Here is a 23,730-nt window from a genome sequence, read left to right on the forward strand (position 1 = left end):
ACCATGCCTGGCTACGTTTTAAAATTTTTTGTAGAGATGGGGTTTCACTGTATTGCCCAGGCTGGGGTCATACTCCTGGGCTCAAACAATCCTCCCGCCTCAGCCTCCCAAAGTGCTGGTATTACAGGCATGAGCCACTGTGCTCAGCTTCATTGAGGTTTTTATTGTTAATGTTCTTAGGAAGTGCATTTTACCCTTGAACAACATGGTTTCGAACTGCATGGACCTACGTATACCTGAATTTTTTTCAATAAATGTATTGGAAAATTCTTTAGAAATTTGCAACTATTTACTGGGCGCAGTGGCTCACGCCTGTAATCCTAGCACTTGGGGAGGCCAAGGTGGGCAGATCACCTGAGGTTGGGAGTTCGAGACCAGCCTGCCCAACATGGAGAAACCCTGTCTCTACTAAAGATACAAAATTAGCTGGGCGTGGTGGTGCATGCCTGTAATGCCAGCTACTCGGGAGGCTGAGGCAGGAGACTCACTTGAACCCAGGAGGCGGAGGTTGCCATGAGATGGCACCACTGTACTCCAGCCTGGGCAACAGAGCGATACTCCATCTCAGAAAAAAAAAAAAAAAAAGATTTGCAAATATTTGAAAATAACTTGCAGGGGCGGGTGCAGTCACGCCTGTAGTCCCAGCACTTTGGGAGGCCGAGGCAGCAGATCACTTGAGGCCAGGAGTTCGAGCCAGCCTTGCCAACATGGTAAAACCCTGTCTCTACTAAAAATAAAAAATTAGCCGGGTATGGTGGTGTGCACCTGTAGTCCCAGCTACTCAGGAGGCTGAGGCAGGAGAATCACTTGATCCTGGGAAGCAGAGATTGCAGTGAGCCAAGATTGTGCCACTGTACTCCAGCCTGGGTGACAGAGCAAGACTCTGTCAAAAAAAAAAAAAAAAAAAAACAGAAAAGAAAAGATCTTACAGGTGAACCACATAGCCTAAAAATATTTTGTTTTAAATAAAATGTTAGGGCTGGGCGAGGTGGCTCATGCCTGTGACTCCAACACTTTGGGAAGCCGAGGCAGGCGAATCACAAGGTCAGGAGATCGAGACCATCCTGACTAACACGGTGAAACCCCGTCTCTACTAAAAATACAAAAAAATATTAGCCAGGCGTGGTGGTGGGCACCTGTAGTCCCAGCTACTCCGGAGGCTGGGGCAGGAGAATGGCGTGAACTCAGGAGGCGGAGCTTGCAGTGAGCCGAGATCACACCACTGCACTCCAGCCTGGGCGACCGAGCGAGACTCCTTCTCAAAAAAAAATAAATAAATAAATAAATAAATAAATAAATAAATAAATAAGTGGGCGATCAAGCGAGACTCCTTCTCAAAAATAAATAAATAAAATAAAATGTTAGGTATGTCATGAATACATAAAATATATGTCCATTAGTTTATCATTTACTACCATAAAATATACACAAATGCATTCTAAAAAAGTTAAAATTTATCAAAAGTTACACACAAATACATTGCCAAGCCAAGAGAAATGTAAACAAACATAAACATGCAGAATTAAATCATAACTGCATGAAATTAACTGCAGTACACACTGCACTATTGTCATAGTTTTGCGACCACCTCCTGTTGCTACTGCAGTGAGCTTAAGTACTGTGAGTATCCGTTTGAAACACCATGTGACACTCATCATCTCCGCATGAGCAGTTTGTCTCTCCAGCAAATTGCATATTGCAGTAAAAAATGATCCCTGGAGGTTCTCACCTAGTTTTCATCATGTTTAGTGCAATACCGTAAGCCCTGAATAACCTCAGGGGACTTGTACAAAGTGCCACTAGTGATGCTGGAAGTTGTCCCAAGAAGCACAGAAAAGTCATAACATTACGAGAAAATATGCAATTGCTTGATATGTGCCATCGATGGAGGACTGCAGCCGCAGTTGCCCGCCATTTCCAGATAAATGAATCCAGTGTGAGGACCATTGTAAAAAATGAAAAGGAAATTCATGAAGCTGTCGCTGCACCTATGCCAGCAGGCACAAAAACCTTGTACTTTTTACAAAATATATTTTTATCTCGTGTTGCAAATGCATCTTCTATGTGGGTACAGGATTGCTATAAGAAAGGCATACCTATAGATTCTAATTTGCTTCAAGAAAAAGTGAAGTCATTACATGGCAACCTAAAGCAAAAGGAAGGAGGAGGATCTCAAGCTGGGGAATTTAATGCCAGCAAAGGATGGTTTGATAATTTTAGAAAGAGTATGGCTTAAAAAATGTCAAGATAGCAGGAGAAGCAGCTTCTGGCCGACCAGAGGCAGCAGATGAGTTCCCAGATGCCAGTGAGAAAATCACTGAGGAGGCTGGGCACGGTGCCTCACACCTATAATCCCAGTACATTGGGAGGCTGAGGTGGGAAGATCACTTGAGCCCAGGAGTTTGAGACCAGCCTGGGCAACATACTGAGACCCCACCCCTACCAAAAATTTAAAAATTAGCTGGGCGTGGTGACATGTGTCTTTAGTCCTAGCTACTCAGAAGGCTGAGGCAGGAGGATCACTTTGAGCCCTGGAGTTTGAGGCTGTAGTGAGCTCTGATTGTACCACTGCACTCCAGCCTTGACAACAGAGAAAGACCCTGTCTGTAAAATAATAATAATAATAATGAGTAAGAAAAAGAAGTAAGCCTGTTCATAAGTGCTAAGGAGAAAAATGGAAAAGGGGAAGGGGCTGGGAGTGGTGGGGACAGACATACAGAGGCAAGCACTATTAGCAGTTTCTTGAAAATCCTTCCCATTATCTCTGTATGATAGTTTGTTATTGTCTCTGTTGCTCTGTTGTTTTTCCTTTTCTTTTTCTTTTCATTTTTTGAGATGGAGTCTCACTGTCACCTAGGCTGGAGTGCAGTGGCATGATCTCAGCTCACTGTAACCTCCACCTCCCGGGTTCAAGTGATTCTCCTGCCTCAGCCTCCCGAGTAGCTGGGACTACAGATGTGTGCCACCATGCCCGGTTAATTTTTGTATTTTTAGTAGAGATGAAGTTTCACCATGTAGCCAGGCTGATCTCGAACTCCTGACCTCAGGCAATCCACCTGCCTCGGCCTCCCAAAGTGCTGGGGTTAGAGGCGTGACCCACCATGCCCGGCCAATGTTTTTGCTTTTCAAATTGGAAGATGTTGCATGCAATTCCAGGTTTCTGATTTCTCTTGGAAAATCAGATGATCTGACATCCACACTCCCACAAGCCTTGGTTGGCAGAAGACACCCTGCCGTCCAGGTCAGTGCAGGCTCCTCTTGGCCTCTCTCCTGTCTCCCTTAGGCAACTCGACCCTGTGGGCTTTCCAGCTTCCTCACTCTTCTTTAGCCCATCCCCGTGCTGCCTCCCAGCAACGTCTTCAGGATTGTTTGTGTTCTCGTGGGGCACCAGGAAGAGGGGCTCCCCACTCCCCACCTGCCCTCTTCTGGTGCTCGCTTTTTCAGAGGCTGTAGGCTCTCCTTGCTATTTTGCTCCTTGAATCTGCTTTGAGCTTCCCTCGTGGTCTCTGCCGGTTCGCTCCATACCTCCCGGCATAAATTAGGAAAAGCCCCCCTACACATGCACATACGCGCGCACATACAGACACAGACACGCACGCACACAGAGATACAGACGCACACACAGACACACACAGACATGCACACAGACACACAGATGCACACACACACACACAGATGCACACACACAGACACGCACACACACACAGAGACATACAGACACACAGATGTACACACATAGACACATACAGACACACAGACACGCACACACACAGACACGCACACACACACAGATGCACACACACAGACACGCACACACACAGATGCACACACACACACAGATGCACACACAGACACGCACACACACACAGAGACATACAGACACACAGATGTACACACATAGACACATACAGACACACAGACACGCACACACACAGAGACACAGATGCACACAGACACAGACACATACAGACACAGAACACACACACAGACATGCGCGCACACACACACAGACACACAGATGCACACACAGATGCACACACACAGACGCACACACAGAGACACACACAGATGCACACACAGACACACACACAGACGTGCGCACACACACACAGACACACACAGAGACACACACACACACCGACGCACACACACACAGAAGAGGCCTGCTACTTTCTCACACAGGAAGCACCAATAGCTGCTGACCAAGAACGGCTGCATCCAGCTCTAGATTCCCAAGGAAAGAAAACTTAGAGGTCACTTTGAGCCAAGTGCCCAGCCCAAAGCAGCACTGTACTGCTCCGAGCAAAATCAGTTCCATTGGCAGGAGGGAGCGGGCACAATTGCTGGGCAGTCAACAGGTTCCATCACAGACGGCGACCCACTTTCCCCTTCCTCTCCAGCAGGATTTTCATCTTCTAGAAGTTCAAGGTGGAGACAAACGGAAGTGACCCCGCAGGTGGTTTTATGTGCTGGACAGAGGCACAGACTCCCTTCCCCAGGGGCCTGCAAATCAGGAGGTACTTACACCTCCAATTAGGCAGAAGCCATCTGTTCACTCGTACATACACGAAATACTGAACAAACGTCCTGGACACTGTTCTAGGCACTGGGAATGCATCAGTGAACAACACAGACATCCCTGCCGTTCTGGAGCCAACATTTGAGTGGTGGACCCAGCCAGTAGACAGAATGAACAACCGCTAAAAAAATTGGAAGAAGGCCGGGCGCAGTGGCTCAAGCCTGTAATCCCAGCACTTTCGGAGGCTGAGACGGGTGGATCACGAGGTCAGGAGATCGAGACCATCCTGGCTAACACAGTGAAACCCCGTCCCTACTAAAAAATATAAAAAACTATGCGGGCGAGGTGGCGGGCGCCTGTAGTCCCAGCTACTCAGGAGGCTGAGGCAGGAGAATGGCGTGAACCCGGAAGGCGGAGCTTGCAGTGAGCTGAGATCCGGCCACTGCACTCCAGCCTGGGTGACAGAGCGAGACAAAAAAAAAAAAAAAAAAATTGGAAGAAAGTAGAGCGGATAATTAAGAAAGGCTTCCAGAAGATGGGGCTTCTCTGTCTCTATAGGGTGATTTGGGAAGGTTTTTGTTTTTGTTTTTTGGGAGTTTTTTTGTTTTGTTTTGTTTTGTTTTGTTTTGTTTGAGAGAAGGTCTCACTTTGCTGCCCAGGCTGGAGCGCAGTGGTGTGATCATGGCTCACGCAATCTCAACCTCCCGGGTTCAAGCAATCCTCTTACCTCAGCCCCCTGAGTAGCTAGGACTACAGGTACCTGCCACCACACCTGGCTAATTTTTGTATTTTTAGTAGAGACAGGGTTTTGCCATGTTGGCCAGGCTGGTCTTGAGCTGCTGGGCTCAAGTGATCCACCCACCTTGGCCTCCCAAAGTGCTGGGATTACAGGCGTGAGCCACCGCGCCCAGCTGGAAGTCTCCATGGAAAAACTGACATGGGAAAGAACCAGCCCCAGGAAGGAACCAGCCCCCGGAAGGACTGAGGAAGCATATCAGATATCCTGGATAAGGTTTAGTGCATCAGAACAGAAAAGAAGGCCAGTATGATCAGAGTTTAGTCAGGGATGGGGCGAGACATCAGAGCCAGATCCTGTGGGGTTTATGGAGCAGGGGAAGGAGTTTGGATAGTGTTTTAATGCAGTAAGCAGTCACTGGGGAGATCTCAGTGAAAAAGTGATGGGCTCTGGTTTACCCAGCCATAGTCTGCAGTAACCACATGGATTTCTAGAGACATTCCTTCTGCGGCTTTCCTCCCCAAACTCCACTGGTGCTCATGTTGACTCATCTGTCATTTTCACTTCCTTTCTGACAGAGTAGCTGAGCTGAGCGAACAACAGAGCAGATGAACAATAGTCTGGCCTCTGCGTGAAGGCACCAGTTCAAGAGAAATACAGGGGGCAGAGGAACATGTTAAGTGGCACCACAGGGATCCTGAAAGTGGGGAAATCCACAGGACGGGTGACCCCTTTCCTTCAACAAGTAAAGAGCATCAAAATAAAGGAAGGTGGCCGTTGTAGAGTAAAGGAGACTTAAGAAAATACCTGCATAAGCAGAAGATAATTTCGAACAAACCAGCTCACAGAAGACACCTGCGAGACAATGATGGGAAATGTAATGCAGGCAGGGTACTGCATGACATTAAAGAATTCTTGTTAATTTAGATGAGTATGATAATGTTATTGTAGTGATTTTTTTTTAAAACCTTACCTACTAGAGATACAAGCTAAAGTATTTATGGGTGAAAAATGACCTGATGTCTGGCCGCGTATGGTGGCTCATACCTGTAATACTAGCACTTTGGGAGGCTGAGGTGGGCAGGGATTGCCGAAAGTCAGGAATTCGAGACCAGTCTGGCCAATATGATGAAACCCCTTCTCTACTAAAAATACAAAAAATTAGCTGGCCAAGGTAGCGCATGCTGGAATTCCAGCTACTTGGGAGGCTGAGGTAGGAGAATCATTCGAACCCTTGAGGTGGAGGTTGCAGTGAGCCAAGCATGTGCCACTGCACTCGAGTCTGGGTGACAGAGTGAGACTCTGTCTCAAAAAAAAAAAAAAAAAAAGACCTGATGTCTGGGGTTTACTCTAAAACATTCTGTTAGAAACAAAGAAGGTCATAAGGCGGGGTGAATAGATGAAATGGGAATAGGAGCTAGTTAGTGGTTGTTGGAGCTGATGGGTGACTCAGTCTCTTTTCTGCCTTTGAGTATGTTTGCAAATTTCCATAATAAAAAGGTTTTTTTTAATGAGTGAGGCTGTCAAGAAAAGTCACATGTCCCACTTTCTGGGAGCAGTAACACGGCTATCGCAGCTCACATTTTCCTTTTCTCCCATTTCAGCATGGCGGGGACAACTTCCTCGCTACCTCCGGCTGGCCGGCACCCGCAACTGCTGCCTGCTCTGTGCTGCTGAACCACTCGGTCTGGAGCCCCCAGGACAGCACCTGCCTCCTGAGGTTGTCCTGGCTCAGCTGTGCACAGCGATGGTGGAGAACTGGACTCCACAGGCTCACAACCTTCCTGTCAGGTTTCAGGGCCCAGCATCCTTCATCCTGGGCCTGGCGGCCCTGAACAATGGCTGAGGAGTGGGGAACCCTATAGAGTGACACCACAGCGTACCGGGCCAGCAGCACTCCAGTGCCCGTGGACTATGACCACCTATCGGGCCATCCCCAGCGATGGTGTGGACCTTGCAGCCAGTTGTGGGGCCAGGGTGGGCGATGTCCTCCCTGGGCCACACACAGGGGACTATGCTCCCTTGGGATTCTGGGCCCAGAATGGCAGCATGTCCCAGCCTCTTGGTGACAGCCCGGTTACCGCCACCGCCACCACCCGCCCCAGCCCCACCACCCCCGCAATGCCCAAGATGGGTGTGCGTGCAAGGGTGGCCGACTGGCCGCCCAAGCGGGAGGCCCTGAGAGAGCAGAGCAACCCAAGCCCCTCACAGGACACAGATGGCACAAAGGCCACCAAGATGGCCCATTCCATGAGGAGCATACAGAACGGACAGCCCCCCACCAGCACCCCAGCTTCCTCAGGGTCCAAAGCCTTCCACCGACTCTCCAGGAGAAGGTCCAAAGACGTGGAGTTCCAGGACGGGTGGCCCCGGTCCCCCGGCAGGGCCTTCCTCCCTCTTCGGCACCGCAGCAGCAGCGAGATAACCCTCAGCGAGTGTGACGCGGAGGACGTGGGGGAGCCGCGCGGGGTCCGGCACACGGGGGCGCTGCCCCTCTTCCGCGAGTATGGGAGCACCTCGTCCATCGATGTGCAGGGCATGCCGGAGCAGAGCTTCTTCGACATCCTCAACGAGTTCCGCAGCGAGCAGCCCGACGCCCGGGGCTGCCAGGCCCTCACCGAGCTCCTCCGGGCAGATCCTGGCCCGCACCTCATGGGGGGCGGAGGCGGAGCCAAGGAGGACTGCCACAACTGGCAGCCCGCCAAGGACAGCCTCCTGCCGCTGCAGCCCGCGAAGGAGAAGGAGAAGACCCGAAAGAAACCTGTGCGGGGCCTCAGCGGCGGGGACTCAGTGGACTCATCCATCTTTCGGAAGCTAAGGAGCAGCAAACCCGAGGGGGAGGCTGGGCGGTCCCCGGGGGAGGCCGACGAGGGCCGCAGCCCCCCGGAAGCCAGCAGGCCGTGGGTGTGTCAGAAGAGCTTCGCCCACTTCGACGTGCAGAGCATGCTGTTCGATCTCAACGAGGCGGCCGCCAACAGGGTGTCGGTGTCGCAGAGGCGGAACACCACCACGGGCGCTTCGGCCGCCTCCGCCGCCTCGGCCATGGCCTCCCTCACGGCCTCGCGGGCCCACAGCCTCGGAGGCCTGGACCCGGCCTTCACCAGCACGGAGGACCTAAACTGCAAGGAGAACTTGGAGCAGGACCTCGGTGATGACAACAGCAATGACCTGCTGCTCAGCTGCCCACACTTCCGCAACGAGATTGGGGGCGAGTGTGAGCGCAACGTGAGCTTCTCCCGGGCTTCCGTGGGCTCCCCGAGCAGCAGCGAGGGCCACCTGGCAGAGCCCTCCCTGAGCGCCTACCGCACCAACGCCAGCATCTCGGTGCTGGAAGTGCCCAAGGAGCAGCAGAGGACGCAGAGTCGGCCCCGGCAGTACAGCATCGAGCATGTGGACCTGGGCGCCCGCTACTACCAGGATTACTTCGTGGGCAAAGGTGACGGATGGCGGGTGGGTGGGAGGGTTGGGTGGGCCGCGGCTTGTCTCCGAGACCCCTACTTATTCATTTACTCTGTGCCAGGTACTGCTCTGGCACTGAGGATGTGGCAGGAACAGAGACCTCCCTTCTGGAGGGCTGTGAGGATCCGGTGAGCAGAGCCACCCGGGCCTCAGCCCTGTGTCTGACACAGCAGCACTCCATAAACCTGGAGCTACAGGACACAACAGCTCTGCATTTACTCAGCACGTACGGGCTTGGACAGCTCAGTGCCAGGCACTCTCTAGAGCCTGGGGGTATAGTATCAACCAGCTTGAAACAAATATTCTGTCTTCCCAGCACTTTTAATGTTTTCATGGGTAAGACAAACAATAGAACAGGATAAATACGAAAAATACACAGGGGATTATAGGGTGCTAAATGCAGTGGAAAAGAGTAAAGTGGGGAAGAAGGAAATGGAGTGTTGGGGGTGGGGGCAGATCTCAGTAGGGGATGGTCAGAGAGGGCCTCGGAGGCAGGTGCGGTTTGAGTACCGAGCTGAAAGCACCATGTGCAAATTGCAGACCCTGTTCCCAGAACAGAGCAGCGAATACGTAAGTCTTGGAACTGCCAGGGGCGGTGGCTCAGGCCTGTAATCCCAACACTTTGGGAGGCTGAGGAGGGCGGATCACTTGAGGTCAGGAGTTCAAGACCATCCTGGCCAACATGGCGAAACCCTGCCTCCTCTAAAAATACAAAAATTAGCCAGGTGTGGTAGCACATGCCTGTAGTCCTAGCTACTCGGGAGGCTGAGACAGGAGAATCTCTTGAACCCGAGAGGCGGGGGTTGCAGTGAACCAAGATCGCGCCACTGCACTCCAGCCTCCAACTTGAGTGACAGAGCGAAACTCCATCTCAAAAAAAAAAAAGTCCTGGAATGTTGGAGGAACAGACAGGAGGTCAGTGTTGCTGGGGCAGAGTGATGGGGGAGAGTGGATGGAGCTGACGCAGGGGGTGACAGGGGCAGGTCATGTGGGACTCTAGCAAGGACTCTCATTTGTACCCTGCATGAGATGGAGCCACAGGACGGCTTTGAGCAGGGCAGGGCCCTCCTCTGACTCCTGTGTTCACGACCTGCCTCCAGCTGCATGTGGGGAGCAGACTGTGAGGGATGGGGAGAGGACAGGGGAACAGGCAGGAGGCTGCTGCAGTCATCCAGGCAGGAGATGATGGACATGTCTAAGATGGGAGCCCAGAAGTGGGGAAGAATCTTGCAAGCCACTACTGGATCCATTTAGGAGTGCGGTGACGCCATCTCTGCTCACTGCAACCTCCACCTCCCAGGTTCAAGCGATTCATGGGCCTCAGCCTCCCAAGGAGCTGGGACTACAGGTGTGCACCACCACACCCAACTAATTTTTTTTTTGTATTTTTAGTGGAGATGGGGTTTCACCATGTTGGCCAGGATGGTCTTGATCTCCTGACCTTGTGATCTGCCCGCCTCACCCTCCCAAAGTGCTGGGATTACAGGTGTGAGCCACCGTGCCCGGCCTCTGGATCCACTTTGAAGGCGAAGCTGTTGATGTTTGGAGGGTGTTAACATCAGGGAGAGATGGGCTTCATACATGATTAGTGCTGGTGAGGCATTCCCAGGAGACAGCATAGCGTATTGCAGAGACCATAAACCCAGGCAGCTTCAGGGGACAGCAGAACACTGCAAGAGTACGGCATACTAGGCAAAGACTAGGCCATTCCTGCCCGGTGCCAGCTGACTGTTGTCATGCAAGACATGCAGACAAATCTAGTGTTACCAGCCTTTCCAGTTTTTCAAGATTCTCCTGAAACTCAGATTTTTTAAAATATAGACTTTACTGATTTTTAAATGGTGGCAGCTATAACGATTCAGAATTATTAGCTGGGTATGATGGCTCATGCCTATAATCCCAGCACTTTGGGAGGCTGAGGCAGGCGGATCACTTGAGGTCAGAAGTTCAAGACCAGCTTGGCCAACATGGTGAAACCACGTCTCTACTAAAAATACAAAAAAATTAGCCAGGCGTGGTGACATGTGGCTGTAATCCCAGATACTTGAGAGGCTGAGGCAGGAGAATCACTTGAACCCAGGAGGCAGATGTTGCAGTGGGCCCAGATCATGCCACTGCACTCCAGTCTGGGTGACAGAGTGAGACTCTGTCTCAAAAAAAAAAAAAAAAAAAATCAGAATTGCTTGTAACTGCTAGTAACAGGCTTAAACAACATAGAAGTGACTCTCCTGTGAAGAAAGCCAGAGTTCAGCAGCCCAGGGCTGGTTTGGTCAGTCTTCAGCATCAGTGGAACATCAGCCTTAGTGCATGGCACGATCCCCTGCCGCACCACACCAAGATAGCTGCTGGAGTTACAGGCATCACATCTGTGTTTCCAGGCAGAGAAAAAGAGGAAAGGGTAAGGACAAAAAGGCAGACCTCTTGTCAAGTCAACCCCCTTATGCCGTTATGCCTAGTGTTTCATTATTGGAACACTAAGCATGTGGGAGTTATAGCCTACTGCTCAAGGTCATTGCCAGGGTCTGAATTTTTACTCCTGGAAAAATCCACAAAATTGCAGTCTCCAGCATAAATGGGTTAAAGAGCTTTCTCAGAAGCCCCATCCAACCACTTCCACTTAGTGACCACACCTGTGTGCAAGGAGGCTGGGAAATGTAGATTTTTAGCTAGACAAAGTTTCTCTTTTCCAAGAATAGAGAGTTTTTCTTAAAAAAAAAAAAAAAAGAAGAGGAGCTAGCAGCTAGTACTCCACAGCAACTGGATTTGTTGTTGTTGTTGTTGCTTTTTCTTTCTTTTTTTTGAGGCAGAGTCTCGCTCTGTCACCCAGGCTGGAGTGTAGTGGCGCGATGTCAGCTCACTGCAGCCTCTGCCTCCCAGGTTCATGCGATTCTCCTGCCTCAGCCTCCCAAGTAACTGGGATTACAGATGCTTGCCATCACACCCAGCTAATTTTTGTAGTTTTAGTAGAGACAGGGTTTCTTCATGTTGGCCAGGCTGGTCTCGAACTCCTGACCTCAGATGATCCACCCACCTCGGTCTCCCAATGTGTTGGGATTATAGGCGTGAGCCACCACACCTGGCTCACAGCAACTAGTTTTTAAAAAATATTTAAAGTAATGTCCTTGTCAAACATAACAAATGTCAGTTAAGTTGTCCCATGGGGCACTGGAGCTCCAACTTGGAGTCTCTGGAGTTCCAACTTGGAGTCAGAAAGCCCTCAGTTTGGGGTATCTGTTCCATAGCTGATCCATGTGATACGTTTTACCCTTCAGACTGCATGGCAAATGAAGATGATTATATCAATATCACATGCACAAACAAAATGACACAGAGATTGAAAAGAAAGGGATCAAAAAGAAGTTCCAAGCCAGACACGGTGGCTCACGATTGTAATCCCAGCACTTAGGGAGGCCGAGGCGGGCGGATCACAAGATCAGGAGATCGAGACCATCCTGGCTAACACAGTGAAACCCCATCTCTACTAAAAATACAAAAAATTAGCCGGGCGTGGTGGCAAGCGCCTGTAGTCCCAGCTACTCGAGAGGCTGAGGCAGGAGAATGGCGTGAACCCAGGAGGCGGAGCTTGTAGTGAGCCGAGATTGTGCCACTGCACTCCAGCCTGGGCGACAGAGTGAGACTCCATCTCAAAAAAAAAAAAAAAAAAAAAAGAAGTTCCAGACAGTTGCTTACAAGGAAAAAGCCAATGAGACAATATCAGTATCACATGAAATAGATTTAAAGGCTGAAAGCACTTTTTAGAGGAAGTAAGAAGGCCATTTCATGTTTCTTAAAATTCGCCAAGAAATTCTGGTAGTTGTGAACCTTTGTATACCTGGCAACTTGGTTTAGGGGTATATAGATTTTAAAAATGGATCAGGCTGGCTGAGCGCATTCGCTCACGCCTGTAATCCCAACACTTTGGGAGGCCCGAGGTGGGCAGATTACGTGAGGTCAGGAGTTTAAGACCAGCCTGGCCAGCATGGTGAGACCCTGTCTCCACTAAAAAATACAAAAATTAGCTGGGTGTGGTGGCAGGTGCCTGTTATCCCAGCAACTTGGGAGGCTGAGGCAGGAGAATCTCTTGAAGCTGGGAGGCAGAGGTTTCAGTGAGCCGAGATCGCACCACTGCAATCCAGCCTGGGCGACAGAGTGAGACTCTGTCCCCCCAACCAAAACAAACAAACAAACAAACAAACAAAAACGCTACGGGGAGAAGTGGAAAAATTCACAACCATAGCGGGAGAAGTGCACAGATTATCTCTCTGAAATTGACAGAATCTAGTAACTGAAAAATAAGGATTTAGAGGATTTGAATAACCTAATGAAAACTTGATTTTACACTGTATATATATTAACTTTGTACCTAACCAACAAAGAACACATTCTTTTCAACCTACACATACAAATACTTACATGAAAGGAATGTGGATCAAATAAAGATCAAGTAAGATTATACATTAAAATACTTAGTTCTGTGTTAGGCAGGTAGGAAGTACTCATCATGCAGCTTTAAAAAAAAAAAAAAAAAGTCATTTTATTTTTAAAAATTTCTTTGTAGCACTGAAAGCTGTTCAAGAAAAAAATGTCCTGGCCAAGCACAAGGGCTCCCTGAACGCCTGTAATTCCAGCACTTTTGGAGGCTGAGGCGGGATGATCACTTGCCCCTAGGAGTTAAGAGACAAGCCTGGGCAACATAGTGAGACCTCAAAAAAAGGTTAAAAATTTAGCCAGGTGTGGTGGCACGTGTCTGTAGTCCCAACTGCTGTGGAGGCTGAGCTGGGAGGATCGCTTCAGCCCTCGAGGCAGAGGTTGCAGTGAGCCATAATTGCACCACTGCACTCCAGCCTGAGTGACAGAGCAAGACCCTGTCTCAAAAAAGAAAACTATTCAATAATATTTGTTAAAGCACAGTAAAGAATTTATTCAGAGCCATCACAGTAGGCGTAGGGACCACTGCGGCGGGGTCTGGCAGTAGGGAAGAGAGATTGGGCTTAGCTCTGAATACAGCGTGGTCAAGTGGGGATTTATAGCCAAGAGTCAGGGTGGGGGTCAGTGGATGGAAGAAATTACTAAGAAGAAATGTCAGAGGTAAGGAAGATTCTGGCTAAACCAACCTAATCTCGCTGATGACACACCAGGATGATCCGACATCACCTTTGGATGGTGGAGGATGAAGAGCTTGATCAGATGTTGAGGATGTCCAGATATTAGGATAAGGTTGGGGGGCAGGGTTCTTGCTAAACTGACTTAGCAGGGTTCTTTGTTAAAACTGGATTTTACAAGGAGGTGCACAGATGGGCCTAGGAGAATATTCCAAAGCCTGACTAAAGTTTGGCCAAGCAAAGAGTCTTTGTCAAAACTAGTAAATAAATTAATCATTGGTCAGTGTTTGAGTGTCTACGATATGCTAGGATTTGCAAGGAGCTAGATATGCATTGATGGGAAAAGCAACAACCCCTGTAGCTGCTTCAGGAATAAGCTGGTATCTGCGATCTGTAGATCTGTAGAGTACAATGTTTATTCCATTCTCTGATCAGCTGGAGATTGTTGAACCCCCTGCAGATGCTATCCTGATTGGGGCCATTAATTAACACACAATATTTTGCCTTTAGATTAGCCTTTGATTTGCCAAGAGCATCTCATGAGAACAAGAACCATCAGTTAAAAACATTCAGCGTACCAGTACAATTTCCGGTGGTGGGTGATGCTAACTTCATGGACTTGGGTCAAGACAGACCGCTGGTGGATACCCACACAAGCATGAGATACTTGGGTTATACATCGGGAAGAACTGTTTGCCTGGAAGGGTTATAAGATAGCAGCATGTTTTAGAAAAAAAGAGGAGGCAGCTGTCGGGTAGAGGAGGGAGCAGGAGGCGTGCCCCATGGCTGGCTAAAGCCTCTGTTACCCTAAGGGAAAAAAGAGCAGTGTTGAAGTTACCTAGGTAAAGAACCATGGTGAGATAAAGGCGATGCCTGGGGACCCCTATCGTGGTCCCTGACAGGCGTCAACGACTGGGGCTGGTCATTGCCAACACTCATCATGTGCGTGCTATGTGCCTGGCACAGTGCTCAAGGCTGGGTCCACCTTTAACTTTATTTTATGGCTGAAAATGCTGTCTAGCAACTTGGCTGGGGCCAGACATCTCTTAAGGGGCAGAGCCCAGATGTCAGGAGGCTCTCTAGACTAGAATCGTACTTAACAACTTCACAAGGGCTAATCAGCAGTTAAACCAAGTGAACAATTTGCAAGCACGGGATGAATCACAGTGGTGCTGGGTTGATGACATGCCATGCACCGTAGTAAGCGTTTCATATCTGTAGCTTCATTTTGCCTTCACATCAGCTCTCTGAATTGTGGGTGGCATCAAGGCCCCGTTTTCTCAGACAAGAGCACTGAGGCTCAGAAAAGTTCTGTGGCTTGGCAGAGGTGGTACAGTAAGGTGGGCTTTTGCCTCTTAGTTTCTCCACTGGGGGTGTGTGTGACCAAGGCATGAGGTTTGCGTGACCAGCATCCCACAGATTGCACAGGACCCTGCCTGATCACCCTATCTGCAGGCCTGCTGGGCATCAGGGCCCCTCCTTCCCAGACAGCTGAGCCTGAACTCGCCTGCTCTTCCTTCTTAGAACATGCCAATTACTTCGGCGTGGATGAGAAACTGGGGCCAGTGGCTGTGAGCATTAAGCGGGAGAAGCTGGAAGACCACAAGGAGCATGGACCTCAGTACCAGTACAGGATCATCTTCCGGACCCGCGAGGTAGGTCCCATCACTCTCGTTCTTATTAAAGAAATCATAGCCACTCGCATCTCGAGCTAGGTTCTAGGGGCAAACACTTCCCTGGCTTCATCTCATGGAATCTTTCCAACCACCCCAGGAGAGCAATCCTGTTAGTCTCTCCGTCTCGTAGAGGAGGAAACTAAGACTCAGAATTTCAGTGACTTCCGGCTGGGCACAGTGGCTCACACCTGTAATCCCAGCACTTTGGGAAGCGAGGTGGGTGGCTCAGATGAGGTCAGGAGTTCAAGACCAGCCTGACCAACATGGCGAAACTCCATCTCTACCAAAAATACAAATTAGCCAGGCGTGGTGGCACGCGCCTATAATCCCAGCTATTGGGGACGCTGAGCCAGGTGAATTGCTTGAAACTGGGAGGCAGAGGCTGCACTGAGCTGAAATTATGCCACTGCACTCCAGCCTGGGCGACAGAGTGAGACTCTGTCTCAAAAAAAAAAAAAAAAGAGAGAGAGAGAAAGATAAATGATTTTATAGGATCAATGAATCAGTGGCCAGACCAAGATTTCAGTCCAGGGTGTCTGACTTCAGAGCCCAACATTACAAAACCTGTTTGCGAGAGATTAACTCTAATAAGCATAAGAAATAAAAGGGAAGGTAAGGGATCATTTTAGGATCATGAGGTGTCCTACATAATGGAAAGAATTAAGGCAACAAGCCTCAGGCAGGACAGGAATTGGGGACTGTCAACCACAGGCGCTGCTGTTGGGCCAATCAGCTCAAGGTACTCCCAATGTGTCACTTTCCATTCTGAGTGGAGAAGCCCATGATCCTGGCTGGAGGCCTTCCCCTGGATTAAATGTCAGCTGTAGCTAGTGGGGAAGTCCTGCTGGGGCACCCATGCTCTATTAGAACTCTAAATTGTAAGTGACAGAAGTCTACTTCTAACTTTCTTAAGTCAGAAATAGCATTCATGGTTCGTGTAACTGCAAATCCAGAGGTAGGGCAAGCTTCGGGCATAGCTGGACTTAGAGACTCAAATGCAGTCACCAGAACTCTGCTACTTTAGGTCTCTGCTTGGCTTTGCTGTATGCATCATGAATGTCATTTTCTTCTGCCACTAACAAGCTCTCACCGTGTCATGGGAACATGGAGATGGGCTGCTCAAACCTACATCTTTACGCCTTCTCATCCCAAAGGCTCAGACTGGCCAGACACAGTAGTAGTTCATGCCTGTAATCCCAGCACTTTGGGAGGCCAAGGCAGGCGGATCACCTGAGGTCAGGAGTTTGAGACCAGCCTGCCCAACATGGTGAAACCCCGTCTCTACCAAAAATACAAAAATTAGCTGGGCGTGGTGGCAGGCGCCTGTCATCCCAGCTACTCAGGAGACTGAGGCAGGAGAATTGCTTGAACCCAGGAGGCGGAGGTTGCAGTGAGCTGAGATTGCACCATTGTACTCCAGCCTAGGCAACAAACACAAAACTCCATCTCAAAAAAAAAAAAAAAAAAAAAAGACTTAGACAGATTTATCTGGGAAGAACTCTGGCTCTGCTTAGATCACAAATGCAATCCCTGGGCCAGTCGCTGTGATCGGGGTGGTAGAGGAAACTGGCCAGGTCTAGCACATGTTACCCCCCACCCTGGGTCCAGGGGCAGGGCCAGGCACTGTGATTGACAGTTCCACCAGAGCTCCCTGGAGAAGGAGGCAGGGCAGATCCTCAGCAAAAAGAGGGGACCCAGGCAAGCAGAAATGACAGAGAGGTCCAGAAGACCCAAATAAGGAAGACCTTTCAGAAGAGGGGCAGTCACCAGCTAGGCAGGCCCTCCAAAATGGGTCTCCCTCAGCGTGCATTGCCCCAGCCCCTTGGGCCTGGCCTTTGCCCAGACATGGAAGCCTAGCAGGCTGAGGCTGCCAAGGACTTTTGTGGGGCCAGCCAAGTCCTGGACCTCATCCAGGCTGGCAGATGCAGCTCGGAGTGCCCTCGCCCCATCCCCTGACCAAGACCTTCCCACTGTGTTGGGGGAATGGGATGGCACGGAGGCTTTGCAGCAGCCAGGAAGAGGCAGCCACAAAACCATGTGTGCCAAACCACAGGTGGTCACCAGCCTCTGTCTCCCCAGCCCCTCCTCCCTCCACCCACCTTTCTGGCCAGATGAGCACCAGGGCAGAATGAGAGGTGACAGCTCACACTGCATTCGACTGTTTTAGGACATACGGGCAACTGCTGGGTGAAATGACGCCTACAGTCATATACTTATAAATATAAATAGGCTGGGTACAGTGGCTCACACCGGTAATCCCTGCACTTTGGGAGGCCAAGGCAGGTGGGTCGTTTGAGCCCTGGAGTTCAAGACCAGCCTGGCCAATGTGGTAAAACCCTGTCTCTACTAAAAACACAAAAAATTAGCTGGGTATGTTAGCGCACACTTGTAGTCTCAGCTGCTCGGGAGGCTGAGGCATGAGAATCTCTTGAACCCAGGAGGTAAAGGTTGCAGTGAGCCGAGATCGCACCACTGCACTCCAGCCTGGGTGACAGAGCGAGACTCCATCTCAAAAAAAAAATAAAATTTTATATATATATATATATATTTATTTATTACAAAGGTTATTATTACTGCAAATCTCCTTTATACTGTGTGTCAGGCAATATTCTATACCTTTTATATCTATTAACTCACTTAAATCTCATCACGATTCTAGGATGAAGACACTCTTGTCCTCATTTATAGATGACAGAACAGGCACAGAGAGGTGAAGGGACTTGCCCAAAGCACCCTCCAGGGCGTGGCAGGGCAGGGTGCCTGCCTGTGTTCTGGCCACCACACTCGGCTGCCTCTGGGGTTTGACTGAGTCAGCTTAGACTGCACATTGGACCCACTCATGAGTTAGGAGCTCAGCCAACTCAGTGCTAGCATTTGTGTTTTTGTTCGTAATGAAAATATAATAGGCCGGGCATGGAGGCTTACGTCTGTAATCCCAGCACTTTGGGAGGCTGAGGTGGGTGGATCACCCAAGGTCAGGAGTTTGAGACCAGACTGGCCAAAATGGCAAAACCCCGTCTCTACTAAAAATACAAAAAAAATTAGCTAGGCGTAGTAGCAGGTGCCTGTAATCCCAGCTTCTCAGGAAGCTGAGGCAGGATAATCGCTTGAACCTGAGAGGTGGAAGTTGCAGTGAGCCAAGATCACTCCATTGCACTCCAGGCTGGGTGACACAGTGAGACTCTGTCTCAAAAAAAAAAAAAAAAAAAAAAAAAAGAAGAAGAAAGAGAATACAGTAAGGGCCGGGCGCGGTAGCTCAAGCCTGTAATCCCAGCACTTTGGGAGGCCGAGGCGGGCGGATCACGAGGTCAGGAGATCGAGACCATCCTGGCTAACACGGTGAAACCCCGTCTCTACTAAAAAAAATACCAGAAAAAAACTAGCCGGGCGTGGTGGCGGGCGCCTGTAGTCCCAGCTACTCGGGAGGCTGAGGCAGGAGAATGGCGTAAACCCGGGAGGTGGAGCTTGCAGTGAGCTAAGATCCGGCCACTGCATTCCAGCCTGGGTGACAGTGAGACTCCATCTCAAAAAAAAAAAAAAAAAAAGAGAATACAATATATAGGCAGGCATGGTGGCTCATACCTGTTATCCCAGCATTTTGGGACGGGAGGCTAAGACAGGAGGATTGCTTGAAACCTGGAGTTCAAGACCGGCCTAGGCAGCCGGGCGCGGTAGCTCAAGCCTGTAATCCCAGCACTTTGGGAGGCCGAGGCGGGCGGATCACGAGGTCAGGAGATCGAGACCATCCTGGCTAACACGGTGAAACCCCGTCTCTACTAAAAATGCAAAAAATTAGCCGGGCGAGGTGAGCGCCTGAGTCCCAGCTACCGGGAGGCTGAGGCAGGAGAATGGCGTGAACCCGGGAGGCGGAGCTTGCAGTGAGCCGAGATCGCGCCACTGCACTCCAGCCCGGGCGACAGAGCGAGACTCCGTCTCAAAAAAAAAAAAAAAAAAGACCGGCCTAGGCACCACAGTGAGACCCTTATCTCTAAAAAATAAAAAATACCAGACTATAGCATTAGGAGAAATACCTAATGTAAATGATGAGTTAATGGGTGCAGCAAACCAATGTGGCACATGTAATACCTATGTAACAAACCTGCTCGTTATACACATGTACCCTAGAACTTAAAATATAAAAATTTAAAAATATATATATATTAGACTATGCCACACATACTGAGAGTTGTGAGACTTTAGTGCATGGATACTGGGTTATATAATTTTTTTGCTGTGATTTCCTGGTCACTAAGTTTGAAACTGGCTTGATGCCATTCCCAGTGTATACCTGCTCCCATCTACTTCCTACCCCCAGCACCTACAAAACTAGCCATGGGGGACTCTGGTCCATCCCAGGTGACAGCACGGGGACACTTTGGGTCTCACAGCCACAGGCCTGGGATCCATCCATTCCATAGACGTTTGCTCAGTGCTCCCCCGTCCCAGCTCTATGCTGGGCATGGAGGGTACCATAGCACACAAGGCAGCAAAGATATTCAGGGGAGTGGGTCTTTGAGGAGGAGAGAGCAGGACACCAAACACCTTAGCAAATTACGCTGTAGGTGCTGCCTATAGTGACAAGGTGGGGAACGAAGCAAGGAGGAGTGATGAGTGTGGCAGGTGCTTAGATTTTTAACAGGAAGGTCAAGAGAGGCCTCACTGGGAAGGTAACGTTCTAGTAAACCTAGAGAAGGGGAGAGGGAGCCGTGTGGACAACTGGAAGAAGAGCATTCCAGGCAGAGGGAACAGCCAGTGCAGAGGTCCTGAGGCAGAGCCATGCTCCATGGGTTGGAGACCTCATATGAGTCCTAGTTTGGCCACTCAGCAGTTCTAGAACCTTGGGCACATGGCTCATTTCCTCTCGGAGCCTCAGTTTCCCTCTTGGAAATTCTTGGCTTGCAGAACTGTGTTGTGGGCTCGGTGAGGTTGCACATATCAAGCAGGCAGTGCTGGGCCTGACACTTGACGGAAAATGATTATGAGCAGTACCACTGTCGCAGTGGACGTTCTTTCCCAGGAGGTCAGAGGCCCATTCTGGGGAGCATGGATTGAACTCACGGATGGGGTTCTGTCCTTCTCATGTTCACACACACATGCCTTGGGGTCCTGTAAACCAGGGCATGGGGGCCAGAGCGAGAGGTCTGGGCTGCCTTCCAAGCCAGCAGGCCTGCCCCAGATGGCCGCCCCTGGCTGCCAAGCGACAGTCTCGAGTGGACCCGCATCTCCCAGCAGATGGGATATGAGCATTGTCAGTGCCAGGCTCCCCACCGAGGCAGGAACAGACTTGGAGCTGGGCTTTGGCACCGCTCATCCAAAACCCAGAGAGCCTGGACAGGACGAGCACCAGGCCAGGCTGCCCTGTCTCAAGCCCCTTCACTGGCACTGTCTCACCCAGGACACTGAGGAGGGAGTGGGAATGGCAACCAGCCAGGAACTGTGTGGCCCCGCCCAGGCCCAGTGGTTCTCATTGGCCTAGCACACATGAGTTTTTGACAGGCTTTAGTTCTGATAGGGTTAGAGATTTGGATTTTTATTTTATTGATTTTTCTTTTTTATTTAAAAAGTACCAGACGCTTATTGTTAAGAACTTAGACAATACATAAGTATGCAAAGTAGAAAAAGGAAAGCTTTCATTAAGTGAAAAAAGCAAGTGTTTGTTCAGTAGGTACATCTGATTGTGTGTGTGTCTGTGTGTGTTTGCTTATTTATTTTTGAGACAGGGTCTCACTCTGTCCCCCAGGCTGAAGTGCAATGGTGCAGTCATAGCTCACTGCAGCCTCGAATTCCTGGGCTCAAGTGATCCTCCTGCCTCAGCGTCCCTGGCAGCTGACACCACAGGCGTGCACCACCATACCTGGCTAATAATTTTGTTTTATTTTTAGAGATAGAATCTCACTATGTTGCCCAGGCTGGTCTTGAACTCCTGGGCTCAGGCAACCCTCCTCCTTTGGCCTCCCAAAATGCCAAGATTACAGGCATGAGCCACTGCACCTGGCCATGTGTGTGTTTAAATGAACAATCTCCAAAGCATATTGTTAAGTAGGGGGAAAAGCAAAAAAATGTAGCTTCCTGCTTAAGGTTAAAAAATTTAAAACTCGTCTAGGTGCAGTGGCTCACACCTGTAATCCCAGCACTTTGGAAAGCCGAGGGAGAAAGATTGCTTGAGCCCAGGAGTTTGAGACTAACCTGGGCAACATAGCGAGACCCTGTCTCTATTAAAAATAAGTGAATTGCCGGGCATGGTGGCTCACGCCTGTAATCTCAGCACTTTGGGAGGCCTACGCAGGTGGATCACCTGAGGTCAGGAGTTCGAGACCAGCCTGGTCAACATGGCAAAACCATGGGATGGGAGGTTTTACTAAAACTATGAAAATTAGCTGGGTGTGGTGGCACACACCTGTAATCCCAGCTACCCGGGAAGCTGAGGCAGGAGAATCACTTGAACCCAGGAGGCAGAGGTTGCAGTGAGCCAAGATCACACCATTGCATTCCAGCCTGGGCGACAAGAGCGAAACTCCGTCTCCAAAAACAAATAAAAAAGAAACAAAAAATTTAAAACTATTAACTATGCATGTGACTTTGTACATAAACATTTAACACTCATCTACAGATAATAGTGGTTAACACACATTGAGCTCTTACTCTATGCCCAAGATACAGCGCTAAGCATTATACACAGATCTTTTTCAATCCTTTCAATGCCTTGAGGCAGGCATTTTTATCCCCATTTTGTCAATGAGGTAATAGGGAAATTAAGTGGCTTGCCCAGAATCACACAGCTAGGGAGGAGCTAGAGCTAGAATTCAAATCCAGGCAGACCACCTCCTAAGTAACCTCCTAGGAAATGCTCTTGAAGGGTACACCCACCGCCCAGCACAGTCAAGCGGGGAGCGCGTCTGAGTCAGGAGTGAGTGGGGATAACCTGTACCAGCTGGAACCTCCTTGCTCGCGTGGCACTGTGTGCCTTTCATGGCTTACTTGATTTGTTGCCCTTGACCAGCTGATGCCAGATGTTTTCAGGCTCTGAGCAGAGGAGGGCTGTGATCTGACTCGGGCAGCTGTAGAAGGAATGGACTGGGGACAGGGCAGGGGCAGGGAGACCTGGAGGAGGCTGCTGTCCAGGTGAGAGTTGATGGTGGGGGTGACCAGGTAGAGAGTGAGGTGGCCACTCATGACCTGCCAGTGTCGCACTTACTGTCCCCAGTGCAGAAAGAGCTTTTCAAGTAGTGCGCGCTGATGAGGTGGTCAGAGCCAAAATATGACTGTAAGCCACCGGTCTCCAGGGAAGAATGATTTCTGGTCCATGCTGTCCCTCATTCCCAGCAGAGGGCACTGTGGGACAGTGTCAATGGGATATAAAGACACTGATCCTGTTGGTGCCTTAACTGAAACCCACAACCCCAGGGCCACCCAGATTGACAGGGCAAAGCCCCTGACACTATTGCTTTTCATGATCGGTTTCAACACTACCCTGCTTGTGATGAGAGAGATTTGTTTGTTATTAATTACCGGGGCCAGAAGTGGGATCATTCTATTCCTTCCACACATACCTCTTGCCCAGGTGCTATTTGGCAAGGGTGGCGGGCTGTGTGCTTAGAGGCGAAGTCATGACATGTTTTTTTTTGCCACCTCCTGTGTTTTTCGACTTAGGCAAGCATGTTTTTGCAGTTAATACTTATCCTTCTTAGTCTTGTTGTTGTTGTTGTTGTTGAGATGGAGTCTCACTCTGTCGCCCAGGCTGGAGTGCAGTGGCACAATCTCAACTCACTGCAACTTCCGCCTCCTGGGTTCAAGTGATTCCCCTGCCTCAGCCTCCCAAGTAACTGGGATTACAGGCATAAGCCATCATGTCTGGCTAATTTATCTATTTTAGTAGAGATGGGGTTTCACCACGTTGGCCAGGCTGGTCTCGAACTCCTGGCCTCAGGTGATCCGCCCGCCTCAACCTCCCAGAGTGCTGGGATTACAGGCGTGAGCCACCAGACCTGGCCTCCTCTTTAGTCTTTAGACCACAGCCCCAAGTGTACTTTGGGTGCTTGTAACAAGCCCCCTGGGGAGGGATTTTTCTTGTGCATTCTTGGTGTGGTGCTGGTCCCGTGCGTGGCATGACCTGGTGGCCAGCAGCATGCTGTGGCTACAGGTACGAGCTGGTGTTAGTGAGGATGTGGAGCAGCAGGGGCTCAGACAGGGCTGGTGGGGTGTAAATTGGTACAACCACTTGGAAAACTATTTGGCAGT

General features: G+C 49.9%; 3 protein-coding genes across 6 annotated transcripts in view; 2 read left to right on the forward strand and 1 right to left on the reverse strand.

The window, feature by feature from the left end:
* Positions 1–23,730, reverse strand: part of ZNF607 (zinc finger protein 607) — a 405,121-nt gene that overhangs the window by 363,533 nt on the left and 17,858 nt on the right. The window lies entirely within an intron of this gene.
* SIPA1L3 (signal induced proliferation associated 1 like 3) overlaps positions 1–23,730 on the forward strand; it is a 308,993-nt gene that overhangs the window by 171,366 nt on the left and 113,897 nt on the right. For all 4 annotated transcript variants that reach the window (XM_050768874.1, XM_050768873.1, XM_050768876.1 and 1 more), the window contains exons 3-4: positions 6,860–8,691; positions 15,341–15,471. In XM_050768874.1, the coding sequence (XP_050624831.1) occupies positions 7,170–8,691; positions 15,341–15,471 (1,653 nt within the window). In that variant the 5' untranslated portion in view covers positions 6,860–7,169. The remainder of the gene's footprint in view (positions 1–6,859; positions 8,692–15,340; positions 15,472–23,730) is intronic.
* SPINT2 (serine peptidase inhibitor, Kunitz type 2) overlaps positions 1–23,730 on the forward strand; it is a 230,800-nt gene that overhangs the window by 1,905 nt on the left and 205,165 nt on the right. The gene's annotated exons all lie outside the window — the stretch shown is intronic.

This window comes from Macaca thibetana, chromosome 19, assembly GCF_024542745.1.
Source record: "Macaca thibetana thibetana isolate TM-01 chromosome 19, ASM2454274v1, whole genome shotgun sequence".
NCBI lineage: Eukaryota > Metazoa > Chordata > Mammalia > Primates > Cercopithecidae > Macaca > Macaca thibetana.